The following is a 27,077-nucleotide window of genomic DNA, read 5'->3' on the forward strand; positions in this document are numbered from 1 at the left end:
AGCCGGCCGATTCCGACTTCCCTTGTTGCCTTTCCGCAATCCCCACGAATTTGGCCGGGCACCCGGGCGGCTCAGGCCCAACGGGGCGTGGGCCGTGTGCTCAACCAGCCAGAAACTGGGGGCCCCCTCCCCGTTCTTATCTTTCGGGGATTCGTCTCACGCGGCCACCTACAGCTACGACTTCCTCAGGCCCTTTAAGGGCCGCTTCCCAGAGCGCAGGGCGCTGCGCAGTCCGGGGCGTGGGAGGGTTCCATGGGCGGAGCGAGGGCAGGAGTGGGTGGAGCGTGGGCGGAGCTCCGTCCACGCCCGCCCGGCGCACCGCCTGCTGGGCGGTGACTGGCCCAGCCGCACCGCGTCTCCCGCGGTCTCTGCAGCCCCGCAGGCCCCGGGCCCTCTCATTCTCAGCGCTGCCCTGTCTTGGGTTCCAGTGTTCCAGCTTCTGCGAGATGACGCTCAAGGCGAGCGAGGGCGAGAGTGGGGGCAGCATGCACACGGCGCTCTCCGACCTCTACCTGGAGCACTTGCTGCAGAAGCGTAGTCGGCCAGAGGTGAGCGGGCTCCGCGAGTCCCAAGGGTGCTGGGCCGGGGGCTCGGCTATTCATCTCGGGACTTTCCCTGTCCGGGGCCGTGTCCTCGGGGGGCCTGACCTTGCGGATCCTGGCCATAGGCCGGAGGCCGCGATAGCCAGCGGGGTGGGGACAAGGCCAGCACGCGGCCGGGTTCGTACCGGGCTGCTGGTGCAGTGGATCCTTGCCCCCAGCAGTCCTTCTAGTTGGAAATCAGGAGAGACAGCGGCCTGGACAGTGAGCTTATTAAGGTCAAGGAAAACTTCCTCGTGGACGGAAGTCAGAGTAACAGAAAGTCTTTAAGGAACACATCAAGGAGTAGGTCTGCCTGGTTGTTGTTGAAGTACTTGTGTTTGGATCCGCACAAATGATTGTAAAAGCCAGCTTCTGGTTCTAAACAGCTCACTCACTGTTCCTCTTCATTTAGGCAGGTCCCCTTGTGCTGTGGTGCAAAGAGGGTGGCCAGTGTGTATTTGCGGGTGGAACAAGGAATCCAGATTCCAGGGATGGATGGCTGGTAAATAGCTATTAACCTGTGTCCTCAAAGATGCCCTAAGGGTAGGTTGTGCTTATCTGTTGCTGGCAAATCTCTCCCAAACTCGCTGGTTTACAACACTGAGCATTTTCTTGTCTCTCATAGTTCGTTTTGGTTGGGCCCAGCAAGGTGGTCGTCATTCAGGGTCTGTCAGGTGGGGACACGGCTCACTTACTCATCTGGAGGTTGATGCTGGCTCTCATTTGGAGCCATGAGCCGGAAAATCAACCAGCAGCCTCTCCCTGTGGCTTGGCCTTCCTCACAGCATGCTGGCCAGGTCCCAAGGGGAAAATGTCCAGCGAGAACCAGAGAGCCAGGCAGAAGCTTAGAAGTCACAGATGAGAAAACTGAAGATCCCTGCAACGTAAGGCAAACAGTAGAGCTGTAGACTCTTTGGGCTGAGTGGCATTAACTCAAGGAAACAAGTAATGGGCATCAGAACTGAGGCTAGATTTTGTGTCTGCGGAGTGAGGCATTCACACCTGCCTGTCATTTCAAATCAGGATTGCAACAGCCTGGATTTAAATGAGTGCAGAAATAATACAGGCGTGAAAGATGCTATTGTTATACAGATGACAAGACAAAATTACAAGTTCTGTTACCTGATTCCCCATGAACTTGGACTTGTAATTTTTTTTCTTCCCCACAGTCAGTACTCACTTGGCTGAGCCTCAACTATTTTTTTAAAATCTCTTTATTTATTTTTGGAAGTCTTATTGAGGTACAGTTAGCATACAGTAGAATTCATGAAATTTAATTGTGCAGTTTGATGACATTTCACAAATGTATACAGTCATGTAACGACAATCACAATCATGACAAAGAATAAACATTTTCAGGGTTCCAGAAAGTTCGCCTGTGGCCCTTGGCAGTCAGTCACTTTCCTCCACCTGGAACCTGGCAACCACTGATCTATCACTATAGATTTGCCTTTTCTGGAATTTTATATAAATAGAATCCTACAGTATGATGTATTTTGTGTCGGGGTTCTTATGTAAACCTATGTGTTCTCTTATGGGCATGCTTGAAAGATTGCCTTTTCGAAAAGAGGCCCTGTCACCACCAGTGTTATGTTGTGGGCACACCCCCTGAGTAAACAGCATGTTTTGTGGGGCTTTGAGTTTATACTATAATATTGGAGATAGTCTACCAGTTAGCTAATTTGTTTGGTCTTTATTAAAGGATTTGAAGAAGATCAAATAAGAAAACTTACTAAATCCCTAAATGAAATAGCATCCAGCTGTGCCAAAGTGAGCATCTGAGGGAGAATCTTCACATGATGAAGTGTGGCTTGACTCCACAAACCTGCAGCTTCTTATTTCTTTAGGTTCACCTTCCCTTTGGGGCTCTTACCAGTCTTTGCTGCAGCACCAAGCTCTGCCTTTCACTTGCTGCGTGGCTGTGGGCAAGCTGCTGAAGCTCTCTGTACCTTAGCTTTCTCTCCTTTATGAAACTGGCAAGTTTGGAAGCTTGTGGCAACATTTACGTGAGGTAATACTTGACAAGGACCTTGAGCCACACTGGGACATCCAGGGTAATGACTCAGTATCCCCTAGGAGCTGCCTGCCCAGTAGTAGCAGTCAGAAAGGTTTTCTATAGTGGCAAGAGTTGAAGCAGGAAAACCTGTGAGGAAGTTGTTGGCTTCAATAGAAATTATAAAATTATTTTGCTGAAAGTTTCATTAAAGGTGTCACTTTATGGAAAAAGGCTACCGATTCAAAACACAAAGTTTCACTTCCAATTATAATCCACATTTAATACTGAAAAAATATTGTCTAAAGATAATTTTGCAATAGGTTTGAATGTAGCCTGTCTCCCCTATTTAAGTATATCTTCTTCCTTAGATAAACTATTTTTTTTTTCAATGTGGTCTAGGCAGGTTGATGAAGAAACTAATTTTATTAGCTCTCTCTGGCCTTGTTCTTCACAGTAGCACCCATTAATGCACATAAAAGTAGTTGTAAAATTCCTGTTACTGCTTTCCTCTTCGGGCCTGTTTGAAGCAACACTTTCCCCGGGACCTGAAGCAATAGGTTGCGAATCCCTGAAAATTCACTTAGGCCTATCCCACATCAAAAAAATCACCTAACAGATAAGTCAGGCTCCAGGCAAATTTCCACTAAGAAAACCTGTTTCTTGGCTCTTAGGGCCATCACATGCAGCATTACTCCCCGCTGGTGGTCATTGAGTGTGACGCAGTGTTGTTTGTTGCCTACTCCAGGTGTGCTGCTGGAACTAGGAGGCAAATAAGGAAGGACACAGACATCGAAACAAATACAGAGTAGTGTGGTGGTGATGTGATAGAGGCAGGCGTGGAGCGCTGTGGAGCAAGGAGAGGCACCCAGCACGGTGGGGCTCTTGCATTTCCCAGTACCTAGGCTGTAACTGGCAAGTAGCACTCGGGCAGAGGGAATAGCCTGTGCACAGACACCAAGGTGCATGCCAGGTGTGGCACCTTCTGTGATGGGAGGAGGTCGAGTCTATGGTGTGCATGATCACTGACTCTGCTTCTGACTAGTTATAATTTCACCTGAGAAAGAACTTTTGCTCCAGACTTGGATCTTGCTGTTTCATTTGCAAAGGAAATGTTTCTGTTCAAGGTTTCTCTTTTCACAGAACTGATACTAGAAAGTAAAGTGTAATTTTCAAATTATGCAATCCTCTGCCCAGTTTCCCCAGTATGTGGTGTGGTCTCAGCCAGTCTGCCTTTCCCATCCTTCAGTTCCAGGAACTTCATGACTTTTCTTCTGTTCGTTTTTTTTTTTTTTTTTTTTTTTTTTTTTTTTGAGACACAGCCTTGCTCTGTCGCTCAGGCTGGAGTGTAGTGACGTGGTCTTGGCTCACTGCAACCTCTGTCTCCTACTTTCAAACGATTCTCCTGCCTCAGTCTCCCAGCTAGCTGGGATTACAGATACCTGCCAGCACACCCAGCTAATTTTTGATTTTTGGTAGAGATGGGTTTTCGCCATGTTGGCCGGGCTGGTCACAAACTTCTGATCTCAGGTGATCCGCCTGCCTTGGCCTCCCAAAGTGCTGGGATTACAGGTATAAGCCAGCGTCCCTGGCCTTTCATGACTTTTTTTTCAACACCAGAAGGGCTTAGGATACCTTGTAGATAAGAATCTGCTTTTATTGTGGCTAAGTAGATTCGAGTTTCATCATGAACGTTCTATTCTTTTCTAACTCATTTGTTCTCCCTACTCAAGACACTGAAGTATAATAGAATATCAGGAACAGATATTTCAGGTTAAGATCAATTCCCTTAAATTGGAGTTTGCCAACCTGGGCACTGTTAACATTTTGGGTCTGATAATTCTGTTGTAAAAAGTAATACCTCGCCGCTAAGTTGTGACCATCAAAAATGTCCTGAGACAGTGTCAGGAGGGGCGACAAAATTAGTCGATGCAGAGAGTTTTCTCAGAAGCAGTGAATTGCCTCTAACCTTTCAACGTTGCTAAAAAAGAACTCTGAGTGTGGAGTGTAGAAAGGCAAAAATAAATAGCCATATTTCCAAGATTGGCTGGGGTAGGGGAAGTGACGCCAGAGGAGGGGAAGAGGAACTTTCATAACATAGAGTTTTGCTTTTCTTTTTTTCTTTCATATGAAGAAATAGACATGAACAAAACTCATAATAGGTTTTCCCTCAAAAGTTATCTTCCTTGCGAGGCCTTTTCTGCTTTATTTTCCTCCTTAGCACCTGTCATCATCTCTGAATATTCTGCACAGTGCAGAGGCAGCCTTTATGTGAGCGACACAGCACCTGCATTCTCTCCTTGTACCTGCACAAACTCCAAAGTCCATGCTTATAGTTTAACTTCTGGAGTCTGAGGCTTACTCATCCTTTAAGCTCAGACAGGTTTCTGAACCATTTCATGTCTTCAAATATTGACCATAGAATGGGGATGAGCATTTGATTTAACGAGTGTTGTTATTTGCACACAGCTCTGGCACTGGTTTAATGGCGGACTCAGCACCAGGTATCTGCAGCCTTGTGTTTCTTCTGTGCGGACCGGTGCTACTTGAGTTTCCTGTTGTTTCCCCACCTCCGTCCCGGCCCGGTGAAAGCAAAAGCCTTTGCATGTGTACTGAAAGCATGGGGTAGATAAAGCTCGTTGGAAAGGGATCTCTAGAGACTTGGCCTTTAGGTTGATGTGTGCGTTCCCAGATGGATTTGGTACCTGAGAAGCAAAGCACCTGGTTAATGTATGATTTTACAGTACCTGCAAGAATATCCTGGCTCTTAGGCCTTCCTCTCTCCCTAGTTCCTCTCATTTGTGGTTAAACATTGCTAATCTTTTTCTAATACTTCAGAATACCCTTGGCTTTCTCAGTTTCTCTTGTTTTTTTCCCAAAGTGGAATAGGATACTGCCCATGCAAAGAGAGGGAATTTGCGGGCACCTGGGGCCAGGGCTTGCTGGGCAGCTGTCTGGCATCCTCTCGCCGTCTTGGACTTGGCTTTCTAAGTCTCCACGTGGGAGCAGTTGGCAAAAAGCCTAACAGTAGGCTGAGCAAATGTTTGTTCTTTCCTATGTTCACTGTCACTTAATCTGATTGTTTGGATTAGAAAGCCAACTTCAGTTGCCCCTGCTCTATTTACCCCCACCACCACCTGCCCCCGCCCAGTTTGTTTTTCATCTCTTTTTAAATTCCAACTTCCTTTGAGCAACTGCCTCTGCCCTTTGAACCCTGCAGATGTTTCCTCCGCAGGGGCTTTCAGAGCGGCAGGCATTGCCACTCCAGCACTTTGTCTGATTAAAGGCCAGATGCTGCAGAACAAAGGCCAGACATGGAGTCGTGGGTGGGTGTTTATTCCCTGGCTCCTCCTGAATCCCAGCAGTCATCCTTAGCAGAGCCACTTCCGCCCTGCCTTGTCACTGGTCAGGGGCAGGCCTGCCATAGCTCTGTGGCCTCCTGTATCCAGTAGAGATGATGGTGGCTGCTTTGAGGGGATGATGTGGAGGTTGTGAAGTGACCTCTGAGAAATAGAATCTAGTACCTTTGACCTTTATTATTTGTTCAGCATTACTCATGTCACTTACAGTATATGTCTGCATATCTTTTCTCCTATGATACGTCAGTAATGAGGAGACGTGGGGACTAGTTGAAGGAGTTCTGTAAGATGAGGTCTCAGAGAAGCTGACCCTCCCTTTCTGAGAGTCTCATGAAGACAGGGTGGCTCAGGGACAAGTTGATGGGGGAGAAAATTGTGCTTTGCTTTTGGAAAACTTATTGTTGCAAGTGTGTACTTTAGTTACCACGTTGAAAGTTTCCGTTTTTCTTAGTCATCATTTGCAACTTCTGGGTAAGCGTGATAATGACTCTTAGTCATCGCAAAGAGGAACATCTTGACGGATAAGCACATCTGAAAGACCAACCTTTGGGATAGCAACTCTTGAACTTTTCTAGCTGGAATGTGTTCTGCCTTTACTAAGCTTTGCTGAGTCTTTAATTTAATTTAAAGGCTGACATGTAAAAAGCAATCACTGTAATAAAGCTGGATAAGAAAAATATAACATAGCTGGGCATGGTGGCTCACACCTGTAATCTCAGCACTTTGGGAGGCTGAGGCGGGTGGATCACCTGAGGTTGGGAGTTTGAGACCAGCCTGACCAACATGGAGAAACCCCGTCTCTACTAAAAATACAGAATTAACTGGGTGTGGTGGTGCATCCCTGTAATCCCAGCTACTCGGGAGGCTGAGGCAGGAGAATTGATTGAATTCTGCATATCTTTTCTCCTATGATACGTCAGTAATGAGGAGACGTGGGGACTAGTTGAAGGAGTTCAACTAGTTACAGTGAGCTGAGGTTACAGTGAGCTGAGATCGTGCCATTGCCCTCCAGCCTGGGCAACAAAAGCAAGACTCCGCCTCAAAAAATAAATAAAATAAAATAAAATAAAATTCCTCTACCCACCACCACAATGAAGATACAGAACTGTTCTATCACCACAAAGACCTCCCTCCTGCTGTCGCTTCATACTCACACTTGTCCTCCTCCCTACTCCATCCCCGCAACCCCTTGCAGCCACTACTCTGTTCAATGTCTCTATGATTTTGTTATATAAGTGGAATCATATAGTATGTGATGTTTTGAGATAGATTAGCCTGCTTTCAGTCAGGATAATGCCTTTGAGATGGATCCCAAGTTGTTTTACTATCAATAGTGTTTTTTGTTTTAATTGCTGAGAAGTGTTCTATGGTATGGATGTACTACAGTTTAACTGTTCACCTATATTTTGGTTCTTTATAGGTTTTGGCTGTTGTAAATAAAGCTGTTATGAGCATTCATGTATAGGCTTTTGAGCGGACATGAATTTCCATTTCTCTAGGTGCCATCCCTGGGTTGTATGGTAGTTATGTGTTTGGTTTTTTAATAAAGTGTTCAACTATTTTCTAAGGAAGCCATATCACTTACATTCCCACCAGCAATGTATGAGATGCCCAATTTCCCCTCAGCTTCACCAGTTATGAGTATTGTCACTATTTTTTATTTCAGCTGTTCTGATAGATGTGTAGTGACATATCATTGTTTTTTTAATTTGCATTTCTCCCTGATGGCTAATGATGTTGAATATCTTTTTATATCCTCATTTGCCATCTTTATATATCCTCTTTGGTGAAATATCTGTTCATGTTTTTTGCCCATTTTCTAATTAGATTGTTTTTACTGTTGAGTATTGAGTACTCTCTTTTTATATTCTATATACCGGTCTTTTATTGGATATGTGCTTTGTAAATGTTTCTGCCAGTCTGTAGCTTGTTGTATTTTCATAATCTTCACATGGGCTTTCACAGAACAAGAGTTTTTCATTTTGATGCGGTCCAATTTACCAATTTTTCCTTTTATGGATCTTGCTTTTGGTGTCATGTATAGGAACTTTTTGCCTAGCTCTAGATCCTGACAAGTTTCTTCTATTTTTTCCAAAAATATTTTCTAGTTTTGCACTTTACATGTAAGTCCATATCCATTTTAGAGGGTAAGGTTCAGGTCAGCATTTCCCTTTTTGGCAATGAGTTTCCAATTGCTGCAGCACCATTGAGTTGCTTTTGCATCTTTGTTAAAAATCAACTGGGCATATCTCTGTGGATCTGTTTCTGGGTTCCCTCTCCTGTTCCATTGATCTGCGTGTCTATACCATGTAGTCTTTATTGAGACTATACTACAGTCAGTTTCAAAACTGTGCAGACTGAGTCTTCCTACTGTCTTGTTTTTCAAAATTGTTTTAGCTTTTCATGGGCCTGTACCTTTCCATCATGTATATGATTTTTAAAGGGGCAAGTCTAGACGTGCTTTTAGTGTAACCTACATGGACCAAGTGAGTGAAAACTCTTATGTATAAGAAAAATAACACCCCAAGTGTAGGGTGATCGGTAGCCAACACTGGCCTCTGGATGAGGCATCAGTAGGGAATGTGAGAGCTGGGGCCACCTGGAGAGCGGTGCCAGATTTTCCAGTACTTTAAAAAGAAGTTATAGTCCCCTGATTTTTACTAAACAAAACAGAGACATGTGGTTGAAATAAAACAGTTTGCAACTTCTGCTTTGGTGGTTACCCTTGGAGGTTTTTCTTTTCTTTTTCTGGAAATAGGGTCTCACTCTGTTGCCCAGGCTAGAGTGCAGTGGTGCTATCATAGCTCACTGCAGCCTTGACCTCCTGGGCTCAAACGATCCTCCTGCTTCAGCCTCACGAGTAACTAGGACTACAGGCACACGCCACCACACCTGGCTTGGAACTTTAAATTATGCATTCATTCCTTCATTTATTGTCCAACCAATGCAGATACTACTTCTTGAATCCCCACTTTGTAACAGAACAAGATTACAGGCCTCTTCCCTTCATTTTTTTCTCCCCTTTTTACCTGCCAACTTCCTATCATGTACATATGTACCTTAATATTGTCATGGTGGTGATATTTACAGTCTGTTATTTGTTTCATGATTTGTTTCTAAGTGAGTTCTAAAAAGTAAAAATCAGTAAGTGGTTTTTATATTGTTATAACTGGTTGCCGATCCAACATCCCACTTCTCACTTATAGATCCCTGATCTTGTTTGGGATGGCAAGATGCTCAACTAAACTAATCTTCCCAGCCTCTTTTTTAGCTGGGACGGCCGTGTTCCACAGTTCTGGCCAATGAGACAAGAACCACAAGCCTCACTTCTTTTGGGGGTCTCTGAGCCCTGAATCTGTTGTTTTCTGCAGAGGGCACAGTTATCCCCTTGGCTGGTGCCTCCGGTATGCACATCCTAGGCTCTAGCTGTCTCAACTCTCCTTGGTCGTTCCTCCATCTGCTTTCTGTCTTCTAGAAAGCTATTGAAATCCTGGCCAGGCGCGGTGGCTCATGCCTGTAACCCCAGTAGATTTGGGAGGCCGAGGCAGGCAGATTACCTGAGGTCAGGAGTTAGAGACCAGCCTGGCCAACATGGTGAAACCCCGTCTCTACTAAAAATACAAAAATTAGCCAGGTATGGTGGTACATGCCTGTAATCCCAGCTACTCTGGAGGCTGAGGCAGGAGAATCGCTTGAACCCGGAAGGTGGAAGTTGCAGTGAGCCAAGATCACGCCACTGCACTCCAGCCTGGGCGACAGAGTGAGACTCTTTCTCAAACAAAAAAAAAAAAAAAAAGAAAGAAAAGTAAAGAAGAGAAAGAAATCCTTCAACCCTGATGACTTTTTGTGGGTTTCTATTTCCCTCCTCACCTTAAACAGGGTCAAGGCTGAGGCAGGACAAGATCCATACAAGTACTTGAACCTGAGTCCCAATCACTTTGGAAAGTTCTTTTACTAATTTCTTTTATTAAAGTAACACAAGCACATAATACATAATTTGAAAGGTATAACTTGATACACAGTGAAAACAATTTCCTTCTCACCCCATCTTATAGCCACCCAGTTCCTCTCCCTAGAAGTAACCACTGTTTCTTATGTCTCCTTCCAGACATAGTTTATGTATTTTCATTTATTTTATTTTATTTATTTTATTTTTTGAGACAGGGTCTCACTCTGTCACCCGGGCCAGAGTGCAGTGGCATAATCACAGCTCACTGCAGCCTTGACCTCCTGGGCTCAAGCAATCCTTCCGCCTCAGCTTCCCGAGTAGCTAGGATTACAGGTGCACACCACCATGCCCGGCTAATTTTTTTATTTTTTGTAGAGACAAGGTTTTACTATGTTGCCTAGGCTTGTCTCAAACTCCTGGGTTCAAGTGATCCTCCCACCTCAGCCTCCCAAAGTGCTGGGATTACAGGTGTGAGCCACTGCACCTGGCCAGTTTATGGATTTTTAAGCAAATATGAATATAATCATTCTTTCACTCTTCATGATGAAGCTAATATACCCTTCATCACATTATTATTATTTTTTGCTTAACAATAAATCTTCAAGATTACCCTCAGAACCTCCTTTTCATACCTGCATGGTGTATCCCAGGTATCATAAGTCAATTTTTTAATATAAGCCTATCTTAGACAATTTTGTTATAACAGCAATGCCATATGACTTGGTGTCATGTGAGTTTTTTGAAGTTCTAGTTGCTAGACAAGGCAGTTTCTCTTTCTCAGTACTTCCCTCATTGAGGTCACCTGATAGTGAACATTACTTCAAACCTCACCATGTTGTGTTTTTTTTGTTTGTTTGTTTTTGTTTTTTTTTTTTCTGAGACAGGGTCTTCCTCTGTTGCCCAGGTTGGAGTGCAGTGGTATGATCATGGCTCACTGCTGCCTTCAACTCCTGAGCTCAAGCAGTCCTCCTGCGTCAGCCTCCCGAGTAGCTGGGACCACAGGCTTGCACCACTACACTCGGCTAATTTTAAAATTTCTTATAGAGGCAGGAGTTTCACCATGTTGCCCAGGCTGGTCTCAAACTCCTGGGCTTAAGCGATCTCCCCACCTTGGCCTCCCAAAGTGCTGGGATTACAGGTGTTAACCACTGCACCTGGCCCAAACCTCACTATCTTATCAAAGTTTCTACTTAGAAATCAGAGTCCCTTAGAAATGATGTAAGCCTCTACTCCAGACTTCCTTGTCTCTCATCTTCTAGTCCTTTTCTAGGCTTTGGGCAGGCCAGTGGACACTGCTCAGGAATACATGTATTCCCTTCTAGGGACCCTTCTCCTTCCCCACACAGTGAATGGCACACTCCTCACAGTTCTGCCTATTGGGAAGATCTTCCCTCCTTACTGTTTTGAGGGTCACCTCTGGGTATGACTGGAATGCAGCTATCCTCTATTTTCAGCAGATCCTTCCATAAGCCCACTTCAGGCATATACCTCCTCCTCCTCCTCCTCCTCCTCCAGGTGGCTATATTATTTTTGATTTAATATTTTATCTGGGGTGGGAAGGGAGCGTTTTCAGAGGTTTCCATAGTTTTTCCCCATTGTGATTGCTCTTACCCCAGGCCCTGGGCTTCTTAGACATTAACAGATCAGTAAGATGAGGAAAGACCAGCAAAGCAAACTGAGAAGGAGTGTTTTAAGGGGAAGAGAGCAATCACCTGTGAGTGATCCACAGGTGATCCACTATGTTGTGGTGTAGCAGTAGCCATTCATTCCCATTGATGTGGGATATCCACTGGATATGCCACAGTTTATCCATTCTACTGTTGATGGACTTTTGGGGTATTTTCAGGTTTGGGCTTTTAAGAATAGTGTTGTTCTGGAAAGGGCACACCACTACTTTCCTGGAATTCCTGCCAAAAATGCAAAATCCCAATCTAATCTTTAAAAAAACATCAGATGATAAACCCAAACTGAGAGACATCTACAAAATAACAGGTGTGTACTCTGCAAGAGTGTCAAGGTCATGAAAGAAGAAATTTTCCAAATTAAGGAAGAGTAAGGAAATGTGAAAAATGCATGATTGGATTCTGGTTCTAGATTGGATTCTGGGACCAAAAAGTCCTAGATTGGATTCTGTACTGGGGAAGAAATATATAGCTATAAAGGACATTCTTGAAAGGGTTGGCAAAATTTAAATATGAACTGAGAACCAGATGACAATATTGTGTCAACGTTAAATTTTCAGTTTTGAAAATGCTCATTCCTAACATGTAGAGACACTTATGGGTAAAGGGAAATAAAGTCTTCAGATTAAGCTCAAATGGTTCAAAGTTAAATTTTATAACATTTTTAAAGGGTACTGGCTGCTCTTGGAATGGTGCCAAAAAGATGAAAGAATTTTATAGTAACACCCATATAGCCACACCTCCTAGATTCTACAATGAACATGTTGCTATGTTTGCTTTATCACATTTCTATCCAAAAACTGCCCATCTGTCCACCTTTTTTTCCTGGTATTTCAAATAATTTTCAGATATCAGAGCACTTTACCCCTGAAAGCTTCAGCATGCATGTCATTGGCTTGAGTTCACTGCAGAGTCACCTGACTATAAATGTGTGGCTCTGTTTTTGCACTTTCTGTTCTGTTACATTGGTCTTTTATCTTTCTTCTTACCACAGTGCCTTAAATTACTTTAGATTTATAATGAAGAGGTCTTGCTGCCTGGTAGAGTAACTCATTTAGCTTTGCTGTCTTTGAGATTAGGGGAAGGAGTCACAGTGGCAATGTATTATTGTCATCACCGTGGTTTGGGGCCCAGTCCTAAGCACCTAATTCTACAGGTAGAAGTTCTTTGTAGCCTAAGAGGTGATTCATGAGAAACTGATGTTAACCTGAATTACCTTTGCTGCTGTGTGACTGAGAGCATCAGGTTGTTCAAGGAAATACAGAGGAGAAGGGGACATGCCAGAAACCCTTGGAGCCTGAGGTGCTGCAGGATTCAGAATCTTTCTAATTTTGTTATATATTATGTAATCCCCCAAGTAGGATCCAGGGGAGCACCATGTAAATCAAGGCACATTAATATTTCTGCAGCAACCTAGATAAACATGTCTGTTTTACTTATTTTTAGAGACAGGGTCTCGCTCTGTTGCCCTGGGACTATAGCTGGGACTACAGGTGCACACTACCACACTTGGCTAACGTGTCTATTAAGTTGGAGAAATAAAGCTTACAAACAGCTTCATGTTAATTCAAATAAGAATGAGGCCAAACTTATGAAATAAGTTTTCAGAGCCTCTTGAATGTTAGAATTGCAGATTGTGGACTGACTGTGGGCCTTGCTCCTGATTTCATACATTGCTTTGTTGTTTTGACTTGACAGGCTGTATCGCATCCATTGAATACTGTGACCGAGGACATGTACACCAACGGGTCTCCTGCCCCAGGTAGCCCTGCCCAAGTCAAGGGACAGGAGGTGCGGAAAGTGCGACTCATACAGATCGAGAAGGTCACAGAAGAGCCCATGGTAATCCTCGTCCTACTGTTGCCCACCAGTGACTCTTCTGGCCCAGTGAAGGAGGCTGCTCATGGAGTTAGGGAATTGGCCAACCCCAATATTGTCTTTTCATCCTCATCTCAAATTCCTCCTCAAAGCAGGCTTCATGCCTGTTCTAGCTGAGGACTATCCTGGGTATAAATAGAGAATGCTTTTCCTGCGAAATTGCCATAAGTTATTTCTAAAATAACCTCAGAAAGACCTTAAAATAAAGCTTATCATGCCATTATCTTTATTTCAGGGAATCACTCTGAAGCTGAATGAAAAACAGTCCTGTACAGTGGCCAGAATTCTTCATGGTGGCATGATCCATAGACAAGGTGCTCTGTGGGAGCTCTGGGTGGGCTTTTATTCAGGGATCAATAATTTATTCCCTGTTCGGTGGTGTGGGGCATGAAGCTTACAATCCTCCAAACTGGTAGCATTTTTGTGAGTGTGCCAAGAGACTTTCTGTGGCTTAATAACTGGCTCTGTAGAATCACTACATGATAAGATCTCTATGTGAATTGCCCAGTGCGACCATCTCTCTATCTGAGCCTTCTTTCACACCTATTTATACCAAGATTTTTCTAGTAGTTAATATTTGAACAATTGCCACATGCCACCCATGGCATTAGACTCGGAAAGGACAGCAGTACCATTTGGTAGCATTTTGGGGTTTGAGCTAAACAACAAAGAAACATGGAGCTTGCTGGTGAAAGAGGAGTACTGAGTTCTTTGCCTTGTTTTGTTATTTTTAGTATATACATCTGTATCATAGTCTGGAGTCAGTAGCCACTCCAGTTCCAGGAATTTGAGGACAAGGTGTTTTACTGTGCTGTTGGACTACTGAGGCCAAGGAGGATGAGACCATCTTAAACTGTCAAGTCAAATGTTTTCAATCCTGAGTATTTGACGCAATCTGTTTCATAACATGCTGAGAAATCCTGGTTTCTCTTCTGTGGTATCTTGAGTTACATCGACAGCTCCTGTTTGAACTTTTGTTCTTTTGTGGATTGATTTTTCATTTCATGGCAGGCTCTCTTCACGTGGGGGATGAGATCCTAGAAATCAATGGCACAAATGTGACTAATCATTCAGTGGATCAGCTGCAGAAGGCAATGGTGGGTATTTTCTATGCTAGATGAAGACCTTCCATTGTCTCCATAAGTGCTGATCCACATTGGTATCAGTGACCTTGTCTTTCTGTCAAAGTATTTGTACCTTCTTGAGGGGGCTCTTTTCACTGCTAGTCTTTATTTTGTGTAAGAAATGATAATTTTCTGCCTTTATTTCATAAAATTCTAAAGCAGGGCAAATAACCCGGAGCATCAATCTGGTATTCCATGAAGTAATGCCAAATGAAGTAAAGCAAGTTATCATGTGTATAGTAGAATCCCATTTTTGTTAAAAACAAACAATACATATGTATGTATATGTATAATATATGTAAATATTTGTAATGCTTTTATTGGTATGGGGAAAGGCTTGGATATATATGTGCCATAGTTCATTTTTAGGAACTTCTTCGGGACTTTTTGGGGAGGAAAAGTTTTTATTTATTTATTTATTTATTTATTTTTTGAGATGGAGTTTCGCTCTGTCACCCAGGCTGGAGTGCAATGGCGCGATCTCGGCTCACTGCAACCTCCGCTTCCTGGGTTCAAGCGATTCTCCTGCCTCATCCTCCCGAGTAGCTGGGATTACAGGTACCCACCATCACACCTGGCTAATTTTTGCATTTTTAGTAGAGACGAGGTTTCACCATGTTGGCCAGGCTAGTCTCGAACTCCTGATCTTAGACGATGCACCCACCTCAGCCTCCCAAAGAGCTGGGATTACAACAGGCGTAAGCCACCGTGCCCAGCTCGGAAAAGTCTTTAGTTAGCTTTTCTTTGTTACTCTTTGCATGTCTTCATATTGTTATGCTGCTTTATGGGGCACATGATACTTTTGTATTAAAGGAGGAATTGTCCTACAGAATCTCAAAATGTAAAGATGGTTGTTGGGGAAAAAAACCTGGGACTTGGAATGAATGATCACATCATTCAACTGAGTTTTCTGTACAATTTTATGTCCATTTTTTTAAATAGAAAGAAACCAAAGGAATGATCTCATTAAAAGTAATTCCCAACCAGCAAAGCCGTCTTCCTGCACTACAGGTGGGTGGCGCCATTTTCTCTGTTGTCATGATGGCAGGAGTTGGGCCATTTGTCTTGTATTCTTTGAAATTTGATTATAAGGGATAAGTTCTAAGTATCTCACAAGTGTGTAGCTGCTTGGCTCAGGGTCCCATTATTCCCTGCCTGGTATAAAATACAGGAGCTCATTCCCCTTTCCTCAAGGGAGAACATAGTGACGACAGTAGTAGAGAATGAATGAGCCTTTGCTGCTAGTGATCAGGTAGGAAGGGAGAGGGTAATCTTATTCTACAGATGGTAAGGAATCAATACAACTCCAAGAGGAAAATGGGTAAAGGGAATGAAGAGATCATTCACAGGACGAAAACTACAAATGAGCATTGAACGTATGAAAAAAATATTTTATCTTACCTGTCATCAAAGAAATGCAAATTGAAATATGCATGGGACACCAGTTTTCACCAAGCAAATTGGCAAATAACTTTTAAAATAGCAATAATAAAGCCCTGTGATTGATAGTGGCGAAGTAAAGAAAGAAAGAAGATAGAAGCTGTTGAGCACTCATTGACAATTTATTGAGGATCTACCATGTACAAAGTACTGTGCTAGAACATGGAGGTGACATAAAGAGAAATGGTTCCCAGTTTGCACACAGCTCATCAGCCAGTAGAGGAATAGATTGGACAGGGCCATGGCAAGTCAATGTGGAAGAAGGAGATATTTAAAAGAATACATCTGAAGTTTCTATTGCAGGTTACTTGTAGTGTGATGGTATAATTTTCTTAAGTAAACTTTTAAATTGAAGTTTTGGCATATATGGGTATATATTCAACAAAGGGCACACATCACAAGTATAAAACTGGATGATTTTTTCACAAACTGAATACACCCATGCAACCAGCACCCAGCTCAAGAGACAGAATATGCCAGCAGCCTAAGACCACCGCCCCCAGCCCCACCATGCCTGTTTCCTCAAGGCCCACCATAACCCTGACTTCTAACAGCAGGGATGAGTTTTGCCCCTTTTTGAAATGTATTAACATTGAATTATACAGTATGAATTCTTTGGTGTCTCATTTTATTCACTTAGTATTATGTTTATGGGAATCACCTATATTGCTTCATTCTCATTCATTCATTGTATGAACATGCTACAATTTATTCAGTCAGCTTTTTTGGTCTTACGTAGTGCTGCCATTAACCAAACAGGATCTAATTCAGCAATACGAGGAGATTTACTGCCTGAAGGGCAATGAATTCACCACGTTAACAGAAAAATGGAGAAAAATCATATGATTTTTATGCATGTGTTTTGTGCATACATCTATGCCTTTCTTTTGAGAGTAGAATTGCCAGGTTGTAGTATATGTGTGTCTTCATCTTTAGATGATATTGCCAAATAGTATTCCAAAGTAGCTGAACCATGTGACATCCCCAGCTGCATAGTATGACAGTTCTGGTTATTCTATATTCTCACCAATACTTACCATTGTCTGATTTGTTTGGTTTTTTTTTTCGCCCTTTGGCCATCCTGATGGTGGTATCACATTGTGATTCTAAAAATTCTCTAATGACTAGTGAGGGTAAACTCCTTTTTATATGTTTTTTTTCCACTTGGGTATCCTCTTTTGTAAGATACCAATTCAAGGCTTTTCACTGATTTGTAGGAGTTCCTCATATATTCTGGATAAGAGTCCTTTGTCATATGCATCCCAAGTATGTTCTCTTCTTCTGTGGCTTATTTTCTTCATGGTTCCTGTTAATGACTAGAAACTCTCAATTTTAATGAAATCCAATCTACCACTTTTTTCTGATTAGCACTTTTTACGTCTTGTTTTAAAAGTTTTTACTTACTACAAGGTTAAGATATTCTCCTATGTTTTCTTCTAAATGCTTACTTGTTTGATTTTTCACATTTGGATCCACAACCCATCTGGGATTGATTGTTATACATATTGTAAGGTAAGAGGTCAAGATTCCAGTTTTTCCATATGGATACCAATTGAACCAGTATCATCTACTGTACAGCATCACTTTTGTCATGAGTAATATTTACAGGCCTATTTATTCTTTTCCATTGTACTGTTTGTGTATCCCTATGCCAAACCTGCATGTCAATTTGGATAAAAGAGGCATCTGCACCATATCTCAGTGGAAGTGATGATAGCAGGCATTTTTGTTTATTTTTCCATCTTAAAGGGAAAGCTGGCCAGGTGTGGTGGCTCACGCCTGTAATCCTAGCACTTTGGGAGGCCAAGGCGGGTGGATTGCTTGAGCCCAGGAGTTCGAGACCAACCTGGGTAACATAGCAAGACCTATGTCCTTTAAAAAAAAGGGGGTAAAGCTTTTAATCTTTCACTGAGAAGTATGACGCTGGATGTAGGGTTTTTGTAGGTATTCTTTCTCACAATAAAGAACTTCCCTTCTATTCCAAGTTTGCTAAGAATTTTAATCTTGAATGGGTTTTGAATGTTATCATAGGCTTTTTCTGCATCTGTTGAGGGGATCATATGATCTTTTTCCATTTTTATGTTAATGTGGTGAATTTATTGGCCTTCAGGTAGTAAACCTTCTTATATTGCTGAACTAGATCCTGTTTGGGTGTGATTTATTATACTTTTTATACATAGCTAAATTTGACTTGCTAATATTTTGTTTGGCGTTTTTACATCTCTGTTGCAGAGAGAAATTGTAAGATTCTTGTCAGATTTGTGTATCTTGACCCAGTTTGTTTACAGCAGGACATGCTCTGATGCTGGTGTTTCTTTTGAAGCTGCCGCCTGCAGTTCCTTTTGCCTTCTTTTTAGATGTTCATGAGAGCGCAGTTTGACTATGATCCCAAAAAGGACAACCTGATCCCTTGCAAGGAGGCGGGACTGAAGTTTGCTACTGGGGACATTATCCAGATTATCAACAAGGATGACAGCAATTGGTGGCAGGGACGGGTGGAAGGCTCCTCCAAGGAGTCAGCAGGATTGATCCCTTCCCCTGAACTGCAGGAATGGTGAGCCATTTTTGTGCAGGCGGAAGGGCCATGTGCCTGCCACAAATAACTTAGCTTCAGAAAATCTGTCATTTTGTTTGTAGTTTCTGTTTCTCGACCAAGGAGACCTCCTAGATTTCCTGGCATAATGGCTGGGGGAGGGTTAAAGAGGCAACTACAGGCGAGGGAGCCCAAATAGCTCTTCATTCCTATGTGGGCCTCTTGCTTCCTTAAACCTTTTCCCCATAGTTACAAAGCACGTGACAGTGCTGGGACGGAGCCCTCCCTGGTCTCCTATCTCCCAAGCTAGTGCGCTTCTACCAGCCATACTGTTTCTGGGATTTCCTTGGAGTCCTGCAGAAAACAGTCACATTTAAGTATGTGTCCTTTAGGCACATTTCTGGTACATAGAAGAAATAATTCCTGTCCCCGAGTCAGATTGCTCCCAAAAAAATTCACAAAACAGTTCCAACCTATAACATATCCAACACTGAGCCTCCCTCTGCCTGTGCAAAATTACCCCAGTGTAAAGATTACAACCCTTGTGGGGTTGACATTGAATAGAAATATTAGAATCTATTACATGTAGTAATACAAGTTATTGTTTTGTGAAGCAGTTGTTTTAGATATATATATGTGGGGTGTGTGTATGTGTTTTGTTTATAGATGTATATGTAATACTGGCTTGCAATGTACAGTGTATTTCTTAGGGTCATAAAGGTTTGAGACCTTTATGGTCTAGACCAAAGAAAGCACGTTGTTTGTGCGTTGTGGCCAGAATGTGCTGACAGGTACTGGATGACACAGACTCAAGGGGCCAGGTCCCTGACTGAGGGCAGGGCACAGTGCAAGATGCACCAAACAGCGTATGGGGCGCTTTGCACACATTATGTCCCACTGTAACGGACACTCAGAGAGTGAAGGGGATTAGGGAATGAGTGACTAGGGGGTTATGAGGGGAGGGGGAGGAAAGCTGACCCCTTGATTGTCTTTTCCTACCAGGCGAGTGGCAAGTATAGCTCAGTCAGCTCCTAGCGAAGCCCCGAGCTGCAGTCCCTTTGGGAAGAAGAAGAAGTACAAAGACAAATATCTGGCCAAGCACAGCTCGAGTAAGCTTTCTGAGCCTTCTTGCCCCAGGCTCCTCCAGCATTCGTGTGTTTCCCAGTCTCTGTAACCAGCAGAAAAGGGGAGGTGGTGCAGTGTGCAGCGGAAGGCACATTCTACATAAAGCATATAATTTCTTCTGGTTTCTTTTTATTGAATCCATCTTCACAAGCTTGCCGCAGTCAGACCAGTGGAGGTAAAGGAGGACTAGTGGTCTGCCTACACCTACTCATCACCCCACCCCTCACACAGAAGTAGATGTGGCCAGAACATCTGTGGTGGGAGAGGAGAAGTGGGGCAAGAACACAGGCCAGAGGGAGAGGCCAGGACCAGGTCATAGGAGCTTCGTGCACCCTCCCTAGCGTTTTCAATTTTGTACTACAGACTCTGGAGCTAGTGAAGGGTTTTGAGCAGAGAATTCACACGGTCAGCTTTCCATCTGCATTTCTCTTTCTGAGATGTCACATGCACACCACCAGCCAGGGAATGATCGTGGCAGTCTTGGGTTGTGAGCAGGTGAGGGGGTGGAGAGTCAGGATGACACCAGGTCTCCATCTTGAGCAGCTGGGTCAATAGCCTCATCTCTAGTCACTTCCTCCCTGCTTGTTGAGATATCGTGAGGTTCTTTCCCACTTCAGAGTGTGGAACACTGTTCTTCCCAGCTCTGGAAATGAACACTGCTTGGTTTTCTTTGTCTCTAGTTTTTGATCAGTTGGATGTTGTTTCCTACGAGGAAGTCGTTCGGCTCCCTGCATTCAAGAGGAAGACCCTGGTGCTGATCGGTATCTTCTCATTGCCCCATTTGCACATTTCTGTCTTTATTTTCCTGCCTGCATCATGTGCCCACCCCAAGAAAAGGCAGTGAGGAAGAAAATAAGTGAGGTCTCTTGGGTTCTCCACATAGAGCAGGTGTAAGGAATTTTCTGAATCCTCACATGCACCCCATCTGGGTCCACCTCACAAGTGAAACTAAACCTTATAAGTTTCTCTACTATTTAGCAACGAATTCTTTTTGGTTAGGTTTCATGCTGGCAGGTCCGAAACAAGGTTTTGCTCTTTGTTCATCTGTCCACTGGCAGTGATATGCTTTTTAAAGCAAATATGTTGGAGAGCTTCGCTAGCATTTTGTTAGTATTCTGAGCTGTCAGTCACCCATGTAAGCCTTGGAAGCTTCCCCCAAGCAGTGACTCTGACCTGAAACAGAGTAAGTCCTTGCTTCAAAGCCAGGTATGTAGGCTTTGCCTCTGGCGGGCTGCTCACCTTCCTGTCTTTAGACTTGAAACTTTAGTTGGTTAGAGGATCTACATTAAGTTTGGTAAAATTTCTAGTAAAAACACTGGCTTAAATTCAGTTCCATTAATTTTGAAGAAATTTTAGAAAATAACCAGAAAGCCTCATGTGTTCGCTGGCTCCTCTGCAGAAGTGACAGTTACATTCTGAGTCCCAACCCTTAGTCCTCAGAAAGAGCCTTCTCCCCGAAATGGAAAAAAGGACCTGAAGCCCCTTGGTGGCCCCAAATCTTCTGACAGCTTAAAGGCCCTGACTCCAGCCCACATGGAACCCGAACTCATGTTCACCTGTTGGCAGCTTTGAGTGCCGAGAGAGGAAAATCTGTATCTTATCCCCGATCCCTGCTCCTCTCCCCGCTTTCCAAAAGATGTTCTCTCTCTACACAGGAGCCAGTGGGGTGGGTCGCAGCCACATTAAGAATGCCCTGCTCAGCCAGAATCCGGAGAAGTTTGTGTACCCTGCCCCATGTAAGTAGCTCATAGGCACTGTGGAGGGGAGGTGACAGGCTGAAGGACAGGGCATCAGTAGCACTTTTTATCACAGTACCACTCTCCATCTGAAATACCATAGTGTTATTTTATTTTTTTAATTATTTTATTTTAAATGTTTGATTATTAAAACTAAACAAAATATGGAAAGATAAAAATTTGTGCCCACAATTCCTCCACCTAACAGAATAACTGTTTTCTTATTGTTATTCGTGCTGTTTGTCTACATAACAGAAGCTATAGTAAACATTTTATACCGCCTTAAAAATTACTAAGTATTAAAGTTTATACATATAACTTTGTCGTTTTACTTTTTAAACATTTTCTCATGTTCCCCTGCAATTTGCCTAATTCTCTTTGAGAATGGTTTTATAGTCCACTGAGTGGATGTCCTTGGTAGATTTCCTTAGCTATCCCACTCTTGATATTCAGGCTGCCTCTCATTTTCATGGAATGTCTTCTAAATCAAAGCAGTGCCTAGGAAAGGCCCAAACTATCTCAACAGCAGTCCTAGATATGGAGAAGAGTAGCGCCAGTGATCAGGTGAATTTGATAACTCTTCCATTCCCAGAAGTGATGCTGCATGTTCCCAGAAAGAAATACAGTCATTCCTCGCTTAATATTGTCAATAGGCTCTTCGAAGACTGTGACTTTAAGTGAAACGACATATAACAAGAAACAGTTTTTTTACTCATCAACAATACAGTGAAATGAAGTTGAACTAAACCGTGTTATTCAAGGACCAACTGCATGTGATTTCACTTAAACTCACATTTTCTAAGAACCTACTGATAATAATATTAAGTGAGGAATTACTGTACTGCTAAGCAAAATAGAAAACCAGATTCTAAACCTCATATTAGGTTTTTTTTTTTTTTTTATTCTTTCTTCATTTTGCTTTTTTACACATGGATCATTGAAAGTTGTCTCCTTGCCGGAGGGACGTAGACTTATTCCAGGTTCGCATTAGGAGCAGAAAGCAAATGGCCCCAGGAGTGAGTGGGGAAGCAGAAATAACCAGTACAGGCTCCTCCTTCAAGAGAATCACACGTGGTTGTAGATTGAGGAGAAGGGGCCAGGTGAGAGACAAGTGTGATCTGGGAGGCAAAGTAGACAGTCAATGGAAGATGGAAAGAGGGGAGGTTGGGAGGATTGTGTTTCAAACTACAATATCTGGAGCATATTTTACTGATTAGACAATTTATATGAGTAATAGAAAATAGTCCAATTTTTAACAACATGAGCTGAGAGTAAACCAAAGTACTCTTCTTTCCAAGTCATGAAAAGGAAACCTTAAATATATTTCCAAGAGATCCTGAGCATAGTCTATAGATCTGTTTTAAAAATATTTTCTGCTGTTTTCATTTCTGAGTTTCAATATTCCTAGATTTGGAAGTTTGAGAGATGTAACTTCATCTAGGGAAAATGATAATAGGAATTTTCTATGTTAGGCTTTGCCCCTTAAAAATTGAATGTGTCCTGGGCAGATGGAGGGATTTCCTGGTGTACATCACTTTCGAGCATCAGCTCTTCAGGAACCCCTGTATTAAAGTCAATGCACCAAAGGCAGCTAGGGTTTCAATACAGACAACCATGGTCCAAGCCCTCATGAAAGGGTGAGGACCTGGAGTTTGTCAGGGATTTGGGCTCTTGTACACAGATACAACACGGCCGCCAAGGAAGAGTGAGGAAGATGGGAAGGAGTACCACTTTATCTCAACAGAGGAGATGACAAGGAACATCTCTGCCAATGAGTTCTTGGAGTTTGGCAGCTACCAAGGCAACATGTTTGGCACCAAATTTGAAACAGTGCACCAGATTCATAAGCAAGACAAGATTGCCATCCTTGACATTGAGCCCCAGGTGGGTAGGCATGGAAGGGCAGGGACGGATGGGCTCAGCCACACAAGGGATGGCGAAGAGAGTGCTGAAAAAGATAGTGCTCCTTGGGAATCTTCTGGGGGCTCAGGATTGCTTCAGCACTTTTAATGGGGTCAGCCTGGAACAAGAACAGTAGTACTGGGAAAGCTGGAAAGTAGTATTGGGGTAAAGCTCAAAGCTGCTTATTTAGAAGGAATCCATTATGACAGCTATGTAGGTTTTTTGTTTTGTTTTGTTTTTTGTTTTCACTTTTCTTTTCTTCCTTCCTCCCCTCTTTTTTTTTTTTTTTTTTTTTTTTTTCCTAGACCCTGAAAATTGTTCGGACAGCAGAACTTTCACCTTTCATTGTATTCATTGCACCTACTGACCAGGGCACTCAGGTGAGGAGAGGTTGTGCGGGTTGGGTAGGAATTCACTTTCTCCGGGCCTGCCCAGACTAGGACCTCAGTCCAGGTCATTGGCCAGAGTGCTGGCTGGAGGTCACAGCTCCAGCTGGGCTTCTTCCTCCAGGGCCAAGAAGCCAAAGGGCATGCACATTCATTCGAGCTCTTAAACCACTAGCTAGGCCGGTGCCCATGACAGGTAATGGGGACAAAACAAACCAGACCCAGTCATTGTCCCAGAGGCACACAGTTCCAGGGGTAGAGATGGACAGTTGAGCAGATCCTGATACTGGTGGGATGCAGGCTCTGGCAGGGGAAGCTGTGATGGACAGAGGTGGCACTGAACCTGCCCTGGGGTGCAGTATGGCTGTGAGGAAAGACAGAGGGGCCAGGAATATATTGAAAAGCCTACCCTGCTCCTCTGCCCAGCCCTACCCATGCACTTTGCTACACTGTGCTTTTTCATTGAACAATGGACACCTTTCCCTATCAGGGTGTGAGGAACTATTTTTCTCAATAGCTGCATGGTCTTCTACTGCATGCATGTGTAATTACTTAACCATTCACCTGTTGATGGCCATTTGGGTTGCTTTCAAACACTGATTATAAAGAATACTGCAATCAGTAGCCCTGTGCATATAGCATATGTGTGCAAATATATCTGTAGGAAAAACTCCCAAGTAGGATCACTGGGTCCAAGAGCACATGCACTTAGAATTTGGACAGGGACTGCCAAACTACACTCCTTTAGGATTTGTAGTCCCTCCAACCACCTGTGAGAGTGCTTGTTTCTCTTTGCCTGTAGCATGTTGTCTTTTTTTTGCCAGGCTACTGGCGGGAAAAATGGTATCTCATTCTTTTTTACTAAAAGAGATGATTGGGTACTTTTTCATATGAAGAGCAATTTGTATTGCCTTTTCTGAGAATTATCTGGTCATGTCCTTAGCTCATTTTTCTGCTGAGTTATTGGCCTTTGATGTATAGGAAGTCTGTATTAGGGTAATTAGCCCTTTGTAATATCAGCTGTAATTTTTTTTCCCCAATTTGGCATGTCTTTTTGCTATGCAGACATTTTTACTTTTATGTAGTTACATGATTTGTCCTTCATGGCTGCTTGGTTTTAGGTCAAAGAAAGAGTCGTGAGATATATACACACACATTTTTAAATTTTGTTTTTTGTAGAAATGGGGTCTCACTGTGTTGTCCAGGCTGGTCTTGAACTCCTGTGCTCAAGCAATCATCTTGCCTCGGCCTTCCAAAGTGCTGGGATTACAGGTGTGCTCTGGGATTAGAAATCACCTTTATCTGACTGGGTGCAGTGGCTCACGCCTGTAATCCCAGCACTTTGAGAGGCCGAGGCGGGCGGATCACCTGAGGTCCGAAGTTCGAGACCAGCCTGGCCAACATGGCAAAACCCTGTCTCTACTAAAAATACAAAAATTAGCCAGATGTGGTGGCGCACGCCTGTAATCCCAGCTACTCGGGAGGCTGAGGCACGAGAATTGCTTGAACCCAGCAGGCAGAGGTTGCAGTGAGCCAAGATTGTGCCACTGTACTCCAGCCTGGGCCACAGAGCAAGACTCCATCTCAAAACAAAACAAAACAAATCACCTTTATCTTTGTTTCAGTATTGCAGCTCTGGTGGTTGTTGAAATGGCTCTTCCATGTTCAAAGGGCATTAATAGGAGATGCTGGTGAAGTCCATGCTGTCTCTGCATAGCTATTGGTTCTCCAGAGGGCTCTGATTGGTCAGGGTTAGCTTGAGATCCTCTGAGAATTGCCATGGTCTTTTGAGATTGCCTCTTCATGCCGTATATTAACATTCTTTCACAATGTCTTCCAAGTTTGACTCTTCAAGTATGATGCACAGCTGAGCAGCGCTAACAATTGCTCTTTAAAATCTGTCACTGGCCTCTCTGGGCTGGGGGTGGTGCAGCTTGCTTCATCTGTGGCTTTCTTCTTTGCAGACAGAAGCCCTGCAGCAGCTGCAGAAGGACTCTGAGGCCATCCGCAGCCAGTACGCTCACTACTTTGACCTCTCACTGGTCAATAATAGTGTTGATGAAACCCTTAAGAAATTACAAGAAGCCTTCGACCAAGCGTGCAGTTCTCCACAGTGGGTGCCTGTCTCCTGGGTTTACTAAGCTTATAGAATGGGGGAACCCACTGTATGCCCCTCTCCAGCATTTGGAACTCCACCCCCCTTGCTTTAAGACAAACAGGGCTGCTCCAACTAGTTTTGTGTCAGCTTCCAGCTCTCTGCAGCTATCCTAATTAAGCCAGTAGGGTTCAGTCTTCTTGCTCAGGCTCCTGAAGGGTTGGGATTTGATTTTCCTGATAGATGGGGCCCCAGTAATCTGGATTTCAAAAGGATTTCTAGAAATTGGGGGTAAGCAGTACTACCAAAACGTAACTGCTAATCAAGGATGATGCACAGCAAAAGCAACGACCCCATCCCTCTAAAGCCTGCCCTCCTTTGCCTTCAACTGTATCTCGTTTGTCTTTTTATTTTGGAGAAAGCGTTTTTAACTGCAACTTTCTATAATGCCAAAATGACCCATCTGTGCAATAGAATGATGTCTGCTCTAGGGAAGCCTTCAAAAGCAATAAAAATGCTGTGTTAAAATGCCAATGACCTTGTAACTCTGGGTTTCCACACAAAGAAATGTGGTCCATTTCACTTAAGCTCCTGGACAACGGCATTAACACAAGATGTCTCTCTCGTGTTCAGATGATAAGCACCAGCGCCCTGGAAGAATCCCCATTCTCTGTGCCCCCACTGCAGGTCTCTACTGGCTAGTGCCCATGTAGAAAAACACCCTAAGGTTGTCATATCTGGAGGAAAGCCCATTGTGGGCACATATTTAGAGAAAATCCTAGCCTGGGGTCCCGTGGTACAGTGGAGGCTGGTCACTGAGCCAGGGCTGGGGTCCACTCTGCACGCCTGGCTCATAATGTGGCTACAGCTCAGGGCCTCTCCTCACTGCATCCAAGGACTCCCCCAGGAAGCGACACTTTTTTTTTTTTGAGACAGTCTCACTGCTTTGCCCAGGCTGGAGTGCAGTGGCAGGATCTCGGCTCACTGCAACCTCCACCTCCCAGGTTTAAGGGACTCTCCTGCCTCAGCCTCCCAAGTAGCTGGGATTACAGGTGCACACCACCACACCTGGCTAATTTTTGTATTTTTAGTAGAGATGGGTTTTGCCATGTTAACCAGGCTGGTCTCAAACTCCTGACCTCAGGTGATCTGCCCGCCTCAGCCTCCCAAAGTTGATGGGATTACAGGTGTAAGCCACCACACCCGGCCTCTTTCTTGGCTCTTAATACCAAATTGGAAGCAACCCTAGACCTTTCTTCCACTAATCTGTCACCAAGGCCTTCAGATTCCTGAA

At 43.6% G+C, this 27,077-nt stretch overlaps 1 protein-coding gene across 5 annotated transcripts; it reads left to right on the top strand.

Annotated features, from left to right (window-relative positions):
* Positions 1-279: 279 nt before the first annotated feature.
* On the top strand, positions 280-26,317 carry MPP1 (membrane protein, palmitoylated 1, 55kDa). 5 transcript variants are annotated; one of them, XM_011976406.1, is made up of 13 exons: positions 318-548; positions 13,263-13,340; positions 13,401-13,406; positions 13,678-13,756; positions 14,454-14,539; positions 15,509-15,577; positions 18,364-18,560; positions 19,542-19,648; positions 20,345-20,425; positions 21,320-21,400; positions 23,082-23,284; positions 23,608-23,682; positions 25,653-26,317. In XM_011976406.1, the coding sequence occupies exons 1-13, from the start codon at positions 447-449 to the stop codon at positions 25,827-25,829; spliced, it is 1,341 nt and encodes a 446-aa protein (XP_011831796.1). In that variant the 5' UTR covers positions 318-446; the 3' UTR covers positions 25,830-26,317. The 5 variants fall into 5 exon arrangements, with proteins under 5 accessions (XP_011831793.1, XP_011831795.1, XP_011831794.1 ...); XM_011976403.1 differs by having other exon boundaries at positions 280-548; positions 13,263-13,406; XM_011976405.1 differs by having other exon boundaries at positions 280-548; positions 13,263-13,406; positions 18,424-18,560.
* Positions 26,318-27,077: the final 760 nt, after the last annotated feature.

The sequence above is a fragment of the Mandrillus leucophaeus genome, unplaced genomic scaffold, assembly GCF_000951045.1.
Source record: "Mandrillus leucophaeus isolate KB7577 unplaced genomic scaffold, Mleu.le_1.0 Scaffold1652, whole genome shotgun sequence".
Lineage (NCBI taxonomy): Eukaryota > Metazoa > Chordata > Mammalia > Primates > Cercopithecidae > Mandrillus > Mandrillus leucophaeus.